The following is a 12,437-nucleotide window of genomic DNA, read 5'->3' as shown; positions in this document are numbered from 1 at the left end:
TACATCTGCTGTCCTTCTCCGTCTCTGTTTGAATTTGGGCTCCTGCGTCATGACATCCTTCACTTAAATGAAGTCTGTCTGTGCATCCACAACAGGGAGGACAGTAATGAGACAGCACATTATTGCAATGTTCTGCTTGTAAGAGACACCGACTGCAGACGCCGCTAACATATGTTTGACAAGGTCTAAACGAGGATGCAGTGCAGACAAACAACTATTTTTAGTGGAAAAGCAGATTGCAAAAGCTCATTTATAATCGTCACAAGAAGAAAAATCTTCCCCCTTTCTTAGTCTTAATAAAAATCCTGCCAAATATTCCTCTCCCTGCTCTTTCTGGCTAACTCGCATCAGCACTTTGTAAATGTGTAATTACTTTGTCAACAAGGGAGTGAAATTGCCCATCATGCTTTAAAGAATTGCTGTAGTTTAACATTTTGTGGTATCTATCATTTCGGAGCAGGTGTCACTTTTTTTCCCCCAATTTTCTGGCCCATTTTAGCGCGAAGCTTCATTTGTTTTACTATACAGTCTAATTCCAAAGTGAAATATGTTTTGCCGCTGGGAGTTTAATTTGTATTAGTGACAGATCTCCACTGCACTGTGTGATGAGAAGTAATAGAGATCTGGGCTCTGTGTGTTTTACAGCTGCAGCAGGTTCACTCAGTTCACCCAAAACACAAAGTCCAAAAGCATGAAGTCTGACGTATTGCTTCGGGGTATAAACACGTATAGTTATGTTTTTAGGCTGACAAAATCAGTCACCACAATGATTTGTCAAACGGAAGTTCATTACATGTCTCGATACTCTCCCATCTTGTTTTGATCTCCCCACTCTGAATCATTTTTCTTTTGTTGCGCGTAACAAATGTGCTCATTCAAAGCCTCGTCTCACTTCAGTTTATCTGTCACTGCTGATATTTTCATATCACTCTAACAGCCTAATACCACAGTGAAAACAAGTTCTCAACAGAAGCAGTGGTTTTTGAAATCACAATGCTGATTGTTTCTGCCATGCCTGGGTCTTTCATTGAAGCATCAAAAAGCTGCAGCCAGCTCTTTGAAAGTCCTATTTTGAACGCTTTAAAAAGAACATTTGGATGTGAGCTGCTGCTGTACAACTTAAGATGGAATGTTAAAACAATCCTGACAAACGGTGGTAATATTTTCACCAAAATAACAGATCAACCAGCCCTAATCCCTTTAGCTGATGCTGCCATTTTTCACTGCAGGGACTTGTGGGCCCTTTTAGTGCTGCCTGAATATTTGCGTATGTTCTGATTGCAAGAACTGCCCATGTAAAACCTCTTGCAGCACTGTTTTAGTCACCTCTAGTGCAGGTTTGATTGCACTGATTGCTTAAACTCGGAGAAGACAAGAAGCATCATTTTTCTGTCCTAACGATGTCAAATAGGACTCTTTTCCTTAACATTGCCATCAACAATGTCAAATTTGTAATCCTGGTTAGCATAACACACCCTCTTATTCCTAATCCACTATGATTGCACTCTGACTTGAGGTTAGAGTCGGAAACAAAAAGCTTGTTAGCGACACAGTGCATCTGCTTCTTCTTTTCTGACACAGCTCCTGTCTCTTTAAGGCTATCACCAAAAAGCCCAGTCTGCTCTGATGGTAATGCTGGTTATTTACTGCAACCTAACAAGGGATGAAAACCCTGGACTGCAAATGTGGTGTTTCAGGCGGGTAAGGATCAGCGTTTTCTGTGGAACCTTATGACTTTGTAAATTTGCAGATCTTTCACACACACAGAAAAGATACATAACACACTAAGTGACAAAGATGACTCAAAGCACAATATGGGCTTTTTAAGTGTGTACAGCAGTCAGCTCACTACTACACAGTGACAGCATGAGGTGCAATTAAAAGCCTCATAATAGAAAACCTGATTTGAAAGTGTCACCAACCCCAAGAGCCTCGAGCAGAAACACTGAATAAACATGAGCAGTGACGAACTGAAACAGGTGTAGAGCTGCTTGTTGAACCAACTGATGTTCATGTTGAGCCAAAAATAAAACAGCAAACACTCCACAGCAGCAAACACTACACTTCTAATCCAGCAGCTGCTGCTCAGTGTAGAAATGCTGCAAAACACCAGATCTCAAGAATATATTTAAAACATCTTTAATTGTGCTGTTGCAAAATTCAAACAAGGTAGAAAAAATATTTTTGTCAAACATCTAGCTCAAACACAAGAGAGTGAGCGTCGTACTCTAGATCTGAAATACAATATTGTGGTTTTAAAGTGATATTTCATACTTTTGCTACGCATACTCTCATGTGTTCTGACCCAGTACTGGCTGTTCCAGGTGTCGGTGTTGGGATATTTCCTCCTCCCTTATCGTCCCACTGCAAACTCTTCCAACATACAAAGAAACTTAACTGGGGCAATGGAGTGTTCCAAGTTCCAGATTTGTGTTTATGTTTTTTTTTCCCGATGCAATTTTAGCTATTTTGAGGTGTTTCAAAGTGGAAATGGGTGTAGCAGGCAGAGACAGAAACGCTGGAACAACAACAGTGCTGGTTCTCACCTCAGGGGCAGCTGAAAGGCAGCAAGTCTGAGGCCGACTCCTGCCTCCAGAGAAATATCACTTTAGAACCAGGTACACAGTGTAAACAGCGGAATGCGTAAAAAATCTGTAGCCCTGTAGCCAAAGAAAGACAAATATGTTTCTTTTTTTTACATTTTTAACAGTAAATAAAGATTTTTTTGTCATACTGCTGGCAGGAGACAAAAAATGTATCCTTTTACAGATTTAAAAAATTTGTGTTTTTCTTTTCTTGGCCATTACAGACATTCATTCCTAATAAAAAAACAGCTGATTGACCATCATGATGTAGTGTGACTTTTCCATGTACAGTACAGTGCAGCTTAATATTCACCTGTTCATCAATCTCCTCAATCACTATTTGCGGGAAGTTGTGACTCATCCTCGTCTTACATTTCTGTTGTAAAAAGAGAAATGACTTTAAAAAGGTCAAATTTAAAGCACTCAGCTGTGAGAAGCCACTTAAGACGACTAGTTTTCTATCTATCCATGATCACATGACACTACAAATCTCAAAATGCAAAAATAAATGATATAAATATGGTTGTTTTAATGGCGGCGTGTGTACAAATACGTTTTTCAGTAACAGACACATATATATGGTTATATTTACATTCTTTGTCAATTAAAAGCATTTCAGTCGGACACATGGAGTCCAAACTTTCCAACACTGATATCAACAATAAAAAATAAAAGTTTGTGAAGAGTTCAGCATCAAATGTTCAGGCAAACGTTTCACACTGAATCGTGTCAGTTTGTGAAAGCAAATTGCGGCTTCCGAGCAGGACTTGACGTCGTCTTTTTTTTTTTTTGCGTCCACCGCACTTCACCGGCTCCCGCATCCGTCGCTTTAGCTTGGTTGTCTACACACCGCTCGCTTGAGACAAGAAAGCAAAGGAGAGAGCTGTGATTGGTCGAGAGTCGCTCTCAATCTGTAAAGGAGGTTAGAAAATGACGTCATGAGCGTCGCCGTTAGGCCGCGGCCTATTCGCGACGGGCGGGAGAGGCTTCTTGTAAAATTCTGTGGAGGGGAGGAGAAGAGGTTTGGCTTTGTTAGTGAACTACATCCACTGAGTCCTGGAAACAAGAAACACAGCCACCGTTTAATAATCTAAGAGTCAAAACGATGAAAGCAAAAGGAGAAGCCGGAGAAGATGCTGCACAGAGGTTGGTACGATGTGAAGACTGGAGGAGAAATGAAAACACAAACAAGCCTTTGAGTTGATCAAGACATCTGCAGCCATGAAGGATCCACACACATTCAAACACATGCCTGGTGAGATGCAGGAGAAGGAAAAAAAAGAGCAAAGTGGGTCTGTGATACTAATTAACAGTCAGCACATGTCTTGAGGCAGACAGAGTTCAGTGTTTCCTCTGCAACAGCACACAGAAATTTACCACAAACAAACCCACCGACCTCAGAGTTCAAAACGTGGATCTTAATTTGATCTGGCGTGTCGCTGCACGGAAGAAACACTGATCCGAACCATGACAGATGAATGAGTCAATCCACACCAAGACCGAGTTAGTGAAACAGCGAAGGGCTCGTTAATGCATGAAATTAATTTATGGTTAACAGTGAGGGGTTGAGCCAGGCAGCTTTACCAGAATGCCTCGTGTCCCCGAGTGGCTCTAGTTTTGGCAGCCGAGACACTTTGGGTGTGGCCCATCCCACTAAAAGGAAACAAAATAAAGACACACCGGTGAGGACAAATGTGGGATTCGTGCTCCGGCTGCACCGATCTTTGGAGATCCAGACGGATATGGCACAATGGCATTTGGCAGCAACACCGGCTACTTTCTCAGCTTGCTGCCTTTTATCAAAGAAGCATCTGAAGTGACGGTCAGACACCGAGCAGCAAAATCAGCTGTCAAACTGCTCCATCGATCTGGAGGTGAGGATACTTGTGCCGAGCTTGAGCGGCGGCGCCCTTCCAGCTGTTCTTCCACAGGATGCCACAGCGAGGTGAACGTGTCGGTGATGTGCAGGTGGTGTTTCTGTTCTGTTTGTCGCACGGAGCTCTTATCTAACAGCTGCGTGGTCTGTTTGTCCCTGCAATGCTTAAACCAAACAGCGCCACATGTGCTGCTATCAGAACCAGTTTTGTTGACAGTGGAGCTCAACAACTCTGTGAGCAACACACTACAGTTCCTATTACCCACATCTCCCGCTGGTTAGGAGGTAAAAAAAGATTGAATGTGTGGGTTTAATACGGCTTAAGGTGAGTAAATTCTTGTATTTGGATTACATTTAAAAGTGCCGACAGGAGTGAAGGCATAAGGCTAAAAAATGGAGTTTTCTCTCCACATTGGACGCAGTGGAGTCGTAATTAAAGCAAGCCTTAAAAGAAACAGCATGACAGCAGCTCAGACTGACCTGGAGGAGGCGGAGGCATTGGCATCTCTGCTGCTGCGTCCTCCGTCCTCAGCGGGTCGACTCTGTGCTTCCTCTTCAGGTGCAGTTTGCTCGTCTTCTTCCTGCTTTGCTCGCCTGCTGAGGCTGAACCTACGGAGACATTTAGCCGGGAGAATCCTGCTGTTAGAAATGCACAACATAAAGCGTTGAAATGCCTCCTGCCCTCAGTGTTTAAACTGTTCCCCGCTGCCTCCTTTTTATCCTGTAATTATCCATACCAGTGTCTTCTTAAAGCGTGTTTGACGTGATCTCTCACAAAGTCAGAACTTAAGAATCAGAGGATGATTATCAGACAGTTGCGTCAATTGACTGGATCTCATTTTGAATGTTAAAATAGCTTAAATAAACATGCATTTAATCATTTGCTTTCAAAGTAAGAACAAGCTCTGACTTTTTTCCCCCGTGCTGAAAAGCCGAACCACATGCTGCTTTAGCAAAGGTTCTTCAAAGATCCTCTCTGCCTTCACATCGAGGCGCAGAAATTTAACTGCAGAAATTTACCATTTGCCAAAAGATTGAACTGAACAAGCACACATTTGATGACTAGTTACAGCCACAATTTTAAACTAAACTCCTGATAAGAAGATCATATAAGGATCCTCAAACGCTCACCTGAGCTGTTGTTTTCTGGCGTTTGTCTCGTATCATCTGACTCTTCATCGTTGTCCTCCTCGTCCTCGTCTTCCTCCCGATCTGCCTTCGGGCTGTTTGTGCTGCCCTCCTGCAGCTCCCTTTGCCTCTTCCTCTCCTTTTCTTTATCCTCGTTCTGACGAGAACATGAAAGCCAAAAGCCATTACTCCTGAGCTCTTTGAAATGAACTTCAACTCCAGCAATATCAAACACGGTAATAAACCTCCCGCCGGTGCGTTCACAGCGGCTACACACCTCAGAAATCACATTTCCGATTGGCTGGAAGGGGCTCTGAAAGTTCTCCTCATCAGGCTCCTCTTCCTGGATCGGTCGACCTTCTCGTTCCGCCTCCTCCCGCTCCTGCCGTTCCCTGTGGACGGATGGGATGTTAACCGTTCAGCATGATGACACCCCTCCTTGGTGACAATGTCATATTTATAAAACATTGATCCGAGCTCTGATTCAATTAAACTGCATTTGTACAACTTGGCATTTCAACCACTGAGAAGCAGTTTGCTCTTTTCAAATAGGAGGAATATTTTATGGCTCTTATAGTTGTGGATAAATATATTTCTGCAGACAGAGGAGTTGGCACACCTTCCCATCTTTGGCATTTTAACATTTGCATTGGTCCCAAGCTTTACTTACTATTCTCTGGCCATCTTCTCCCTCCTTTATCATCCCCAAAACACATTCTGCCCTCATTTATCTTTCTACATGTGTATTTTAACCTCTGTCATGTTTGGATGTAGTTTTACTGTCCCTGTTTGCTGCGCTTATTTGTCCTTCCTGTCTTTTCTCCTCACCTCTCCTCTCGCATCCGCCGTACTCTCTCCGCTCTCTCCTTCTTGTCCTGCTCCTCGTAAGCTCGCTGCTCAGCCGTGTCCTTCTGCACGCGCTCAGTAATGGCCTCATAGTCTTTGGCAATGTTGCTGAGGAGCCAGTTGAGGCCCTTCTTGATGGACTTGTCGACCTTTTTCCCATAGCCTATCACGGCAGAGCACGGCTCCTGGGGTAGGAACATACATTAAGAGACAACGCATTACTAGCACCTCCCGGCATTGGAAATACAAGACAGATATGTTATCGTAATGCACATGTTGTTTTGAAACTTCGGATGGAAGCAGCTGCCAGACTGCAGGCTGTCTGTGTGTTTGTCTACACAGGCTGAAGCTGCAGCTAAAGCCAAATGCCCTTAATGTCATTCAATGGCGGTTCCACAACAGGTGCAGAAACACTTACGATCTGACAGAGACACTTGTTCTCATTAACAAGCTTCTCTAACGACAGATTCTCAATGATGTCTGCTTCAGCCAGAGCTCCCTCCTGGTCCTGTTTGTTGGCAAGCCTGAGAGCAGAGAGGAAAAACCAATGAAAACAGACTGATTTGATGAAGAAAAAATTTGAACTTTTGACTGTACTCAATTAGCTAGTTGGTAGAAACAGCTCACTGTGTCATTGAAGAGAAAGTAAAGCACTTCCAAGGACAGTTAGCACTTTGTGCAAGCCGTCTCGTTAGAGTGGCTGGAAATCTTATGGAAATGACTGCGCTGATTGTGGTTTGTTGATTTGAGCACTCTGCATACCTGAAAATATACTTTAAACGCTCTGTTTTGCAGCCTGTTCTTTGTGTCCTGATTACTGATTAAACAGATGCCTCCAGGAATCAACCTGCAGCGCATCCACTCAGCAAATTGGACTCTGGGCTGGGCAGTTTCAGCATTATCTCAATCTTTCCGCTACTCTTTAACAACTAATTCTGTTTTTGCAGTCCCTACATGTTCATATATACAATATTTAAGACAGAGCACTCACACTAGCACGGGTTTGCCAGCGATACGTGGGTGCTGGAGGACCTCTGCCATGGTCTCCCGTGTCTCTTGGATCCGCTGGACGTCACTGGAGTCCACTACAAACACCACACCGTGTGACTCGGAGTAGTAGTTTTTCCAAATGCCGCGGATTCTCTTCCCGCCACCCAGGTCAAAGATAGTCACCTCGAACTTGCCCTGCTTGAGGTCAACCTTGGAGAAGCCCACTGTGGGAGCCACATCCTGGGGATTCTCTGGGAAAAAAAAAAAAAAAAAATGTGTTAGCAGAGGCAACACATGCTGTAAGAGCAATAAAAGCTTTGATGATGACTTCTGTAGCACAACTTTAAATTTTTAAAATGTAATCATGACAACACAATATAAAAGCAGCAAGGCATAACTGCAAGCAGTCAAATGTAGCATAAAATGTATATGATAATAGACACAAAGAAGAAGAGCAAGAGAGGCAGTTTATTCAGAGTAAACAGGACAGGGAACAAGTTAACTTTTCTATTATTTACAAAAAAGTGCACAAAAAACTGAGAATACTGACAATGCATTATTAAGATTCATAACAAAACAAAGAGTCCTAACCTCCTTGGATTCCTCGCACTGTGGCAGTCTTTCCTGCATTATCCAGTCCAACCATCACCAGAGTCACTTTCCTGTAAGACAAGAAGGAGGGAAAAAAAATTCTGACTATGTAGACAAACATCACTGCTACATTCGACAGAGCCACCCTGCAGTGTTTGAGCTGAACAGGCATTAGTTCTCATGACGCATTCGGGGGCACAGATAAGCTAATTAATAATCTGAATGACCAACGCAATCAGAGATGTGCAAAGTGTACTGAATGAGTCAGCAGCAGTCACATGGTGAACTAACACAAACTGAACAAGGCAGAGATCCTGCAGAGCTCCTCCGGGCAATATTGCTAGTTGCTTTTATGGTATATAGCTTACGGTAAAAGTGGCAAGTTGACATCTGTATACACCTCAAAGCAGGAAAACAATGAAATGATCTCGTTTAAAAGTCCCCTGCAGAAAGACGCAGGCCAATATAGCCAATATAGTCAGTCATCTCTGGAGAGACACACCTGGGCAGCAAGCTGGGAAGGAAACAGTTGACAACATCTAACAGATATATTAATGTGCAGGTGTGACATATGTTTCTGAAAAAAATTCTTTGCTAACCACTGACAATCACATTTAGTATTTCTACAGCAAGTTTTTCAGAGTATATACTAACCTTTAACGTAAATGTTACTAACCTGTCTGTCCTGTCTTTTTGTTATTTATTTTCTTGCATGTAAGCTGCTGAACAACTGAACTTCCCTCAGGATTAATAAAGTATCTATCTATCTATCTATCTATCTATCTATCTATCTATCTATCTATCTATCTATCTATCTATCTATCTATCTATCTATCTAATGACAGTCTGACCTCATTTTGACACAACGAACCTGTCTAAAAAAAATCTGCAAAAAATTAAAGTTAAACAACTTTGCTAATACAATCCTATTGAAGAAACTAGACACTTTTTGAATCTTTGGAAGATAGATAAAAAGCATTAAAAAAAAACAAAAAACTTTTTCTCTCTTTAGGCTTACATTATGTCTCCTGGCATTAAATGTTGCCCGGAAAGAGAAGGAGTGAAACACGCTAAATATAAAACCAGCAGTGAGTAAACACACAGTAAAAGGTGGTAACTACCAGGACCTACAGTAACAAGACAAGTCCGTGAAGATAAATCGTACACATAAACACGACCCATTTTTGTCTCCTGGCTGCATACTTAACTTTTACACTTGCGCCGAAAAGACATCAGCCGCACTATCCATCTAACTGTGTTCTGGAGCCAGCCGGCCTTCATCGGGGCAGGCTCTGGATGCGCAGGTGAGACGCTGTCGACCCACTGACTGCTAAACCATAACCGCTCGTCCACGCTGCTACAAACCCCTCGGACAGGTCAAATGGAAGAGACCCACCGAATCGACCTGACTGCAGGATTAGGTGAGGATTTCTGACTAAGTCCAAAGGATCAGATGCCTCACCAGTACCACGTGAGTTAAGCACCGTCAGTTACATTTTGCTGGTCTTGCTGCTTCACACTTACGAGATTTACATGCTGTGATTCCAGGAGCAAATGGCCTCGCAAAGTTAAATAATACTAAAAATGTTGTTTACAGCCGTTCTTTGAAAGTACAGAAGAGGTAGCTCATTGTTGACTATCTCAAATAATGGCTAAAATTTAAACTGTATATCAGATCATTAAAAAATCCAAGAAGGCATTCTAAGAATCCCAGATCTTCTTTTTTTTTTTGTTTGACAGTTATTTTAAAGGTTAAATAATCTTTGTAAAGTTATTTATTCTGTCCATTAACAAATCAAGTCATCATTTCAGCTCCAAAAAAGGCACAGAAGTTCCCAAAAATGTAGTATCTCTAAAGAGTACTGTTTTAGACACACATTATTTACTGCAAATCAAAGGCATCTTCATTATCACAAGACAAGAATGCCCTTTTAAAAATACAACTTTTGTGCTGTGCTGTGCTGGTACAAGAAAGACAAAATATGCACAGAACAGAAATTCATAATGTCACTTTTATTACTGAAGCCACATAAAGTAGCCAAATTTACACACACGCTGCAATAATATTGAGCAGATAAATACTTCTAGTGACATGTGGAATCTGTCTGTGGTTGCAGCTCATTTAAAGCTTTGCTGCAAAAATTAACATGGACTGTGAGGAAGTGGTCTGAAACTGAACACACCACTGTCTGCAGATGAAGCTCAACTTTGTCAACTACTACCACGAAAGTATGTGTGATGGGGATGAAGTCTCAAACATTTTGGCATCATATTGCGCCTGAACTCACCTTGCAGGCTCTTGCCATCGCTTTAGCCAGTTGCAGCAATTCGCCATCAGGCTAAACATCGCAGTCCGATCCAGGCGACTGCGATCAAGTGGTCATCTAGCCAGGAGCGTCACACCGCTATCCAGCCTGGTTTAGCCAGCTGATCGATTCTTGACCTAAATTTGCTACATGGCGAGCTAACTCATACTTATTTCAATACTAGGACCCTTTAGAATTCTCTCGCTCACCGACTCCAGTGATTTAAGTGGCTGTTACCATGTGTAATCGACAAATGTTAGCCTGAATAACACCAATTTCTACATATACAAAATCCCGTTATCTAAGGTTAGCAGAAGCTAATGTAGCTAGCGTTAACGGTCTCTAGTTAACTCGTATGTTTTCAGCCTCAGGACACGAGTGACTCTTTTACCTCATAAAAAACTGCTGTCTTCGCCAATAAAACGTGTCGATATGCCGTCTAATGCTGCCACGTTAACCATTTTACTCACGAAACGTTAGCTACTTGGCGTTAGCTCATCTGTAACTGCCTGCTTTGTTTACGCCGTCTTTTCTGCTGCTAGGCTGCAAACGTGGTTACGTCATTACGTCCAACGCATATGCGTCAATACGCACTGAGGAGATGCTGTTGAAAGAGCGACTCCTGTGGGCAAACAGCTGGAATAATAACAGTTCGAAGTAAACTATTGATTGATTTATAATACAACAATAAATGTCAAGTCTCAATATTCCGTCTCTTTCTGCAAAACTCTCTTATTACAAACAACAGACAGTATTGGCCATTTTATGTATAAATTTGTGTAATCGTTTGTTTTTTCCCCCCACATTCCCACCCTTTGCTGATATATAGTGAATTTAAATGTAAATAAGTAACGTCATTACAACCCAGGGGGAAAATATCATGCAACAAGTTAAATTCCTCCAGATTTGACTGACTTGTTTTATCATATGTATTTACATATACATATGATAAAACATTTAAAACCCATTTATGCTTTATATCTCCCTTTCAGCTCTGTGAAGAGAAAGAAAGAGAGTGACTGTAATTGGTGCCATATTCAACACAAAAAAGCATAAATAGCTGTGTGACGAAAAAAAACAACCTTGAAATAATGAAAACTGTTACAGAAACTGAGAAAAACAACGGGAAATTAATTAAATAGTTTGTCACTGTCATGAAATGTGGCGAGAGTGAAAATATAATATTCTTTCATAATATCCTTTCTAATATCTTGTTATTGCTCCCTAATTGGCTTTTGCAGATGATCTGTTATGAAGTTTTTGCTCCGTTTATTAGGTTTTTGATATCATCCACTATGTCTGTAGCTTTTAATTACACCATCTCTTTTTCATAACACTAAACTGGACTGACATCAGCTCAGGGAGAGAAAGGGACGAAAAGACAGGCTGAGCCACAAGTGCATTTTTAAGGACAAATCTTTTCTTATTGCTTCACCTGAGTTACTGATTTCCCTTCTTTCTGCCAAACCCGAAAATTTATTAGATTTTTCGAGCTTGGCCGAGCTGAGTCGGCAGGTTGTTTTGCTGCTGGACTGAATGTCAAGTGTTTGCTGAGGCGAAGATGGATGTTAATTCGTGAGCCGAGTTATTGTCCCAGCTCATCTCAACAAACACTCACAGGTGACTCTGCAGTCAGGAGTTGGATGAAGAATGTTTGTACTCAAGAGAGGAAACAGAATCTCCTCTTGAGACAGCTTCAGTGCAGTTTTTATGAGATCACACTGCTGCTCTATAGTACCACAGTAATAATCTTTATTAGATACTTGGATCCATTGTAGATACACTGTAACTGTTTTAACGGGCTGTGGGATGAAATCGCAAGTAGCAGTGGATTTCTGACTAGTTGAAATTCCTTTTAAAGATATATGATAATTACATTTTGACTAGGAAGAATTACCCATTATTTGGTATGGGGGAAACTTTGTCCCTGTTCAAAATGTAAATTCCAGACATTTTTAACCATTACTACACTAAAAAATTTAATTAAATATTTTTTTTCGAGTCACAAACGCAGTTAAAAATATCATCAATTAGACAGGCTTTTAATATTTGTACACACAGTGGTGGAAAAAAGTTTTCCGACACCCCATGCATTTGTGAAACATAGCATCACTA

General features: G+C 41.5%; 1 protein-coding gene across 5 annotated transcripts; it reads right to left on the bottom strand.

Moving 5' to 3' along the window:
* Positions 1-2,123: 2,123 nt before the first annotated feature.
* arl13b (ADP-ribosylation factor-like 13b) lies at positions 2,124-10,872 on the bottom strand. Of its 5 annotated transcripts, none has more exons than XM_035942748.2 (10): positions 10,305-10,872; positions 8,017-8,087; positions 7,427-7,676; positions 6,854-6,959; positions 6,418-6,620; positions 5,867-5,981; positions 5,593-5,746; positions 4,942-5,070; positions 4,170-4,238; positions 2,124-3,585 (listed from the first exon to the last, which is right to left on the bottom strand). In XM_035942748.2, the coding sequence occupies exons 1-10, from the start codon at positions 10,361-10,363 to the stop codon at positions 3,509-3,511; spliced, it is 1,233 nt and encodes a 410-aa protein (XP_035798641.2). In that variant the 5' UTR covers positions 10,364-10,872; the 3' UTR covers positions 2,124-3,508. The 5 variants fall into 5 exon arrangements, with proteins under 5 accessions (XP_035798641.2, XP_054864679.1, XP_054864680.1 ...); XM_055008704.1 differs by having other exon boundaries at positions 2,124-3,441; XM_055008705.1 differs by lacking the exon at positions 4,170-4,238.
* Between the last annotated feature and the right edge of the window lie 1,565 nt (positions 10,873-12,437).

The sequence above is a fragment of the Amphiprion ocellaris genome, chromosome 24, assembly GCF_022539595.1.
Source record: "Amphiprion ocellaris isolate individual 3 ecotype Okinawa chromosome 24, ASM2253959v1, whole genome shotgun sequence".
Taxonomy (NCBI): Eukaryota; Metazoa; Chordata; class Actinopteri; family Pomacentridae; genus Amphiprion; species Amphiprion ocellaris.
The sequence above is the reverse complement of the archived record's forward strand: the minus strand, read 5'-3'. Positions and strand labels throughout refer to the sequence as shown.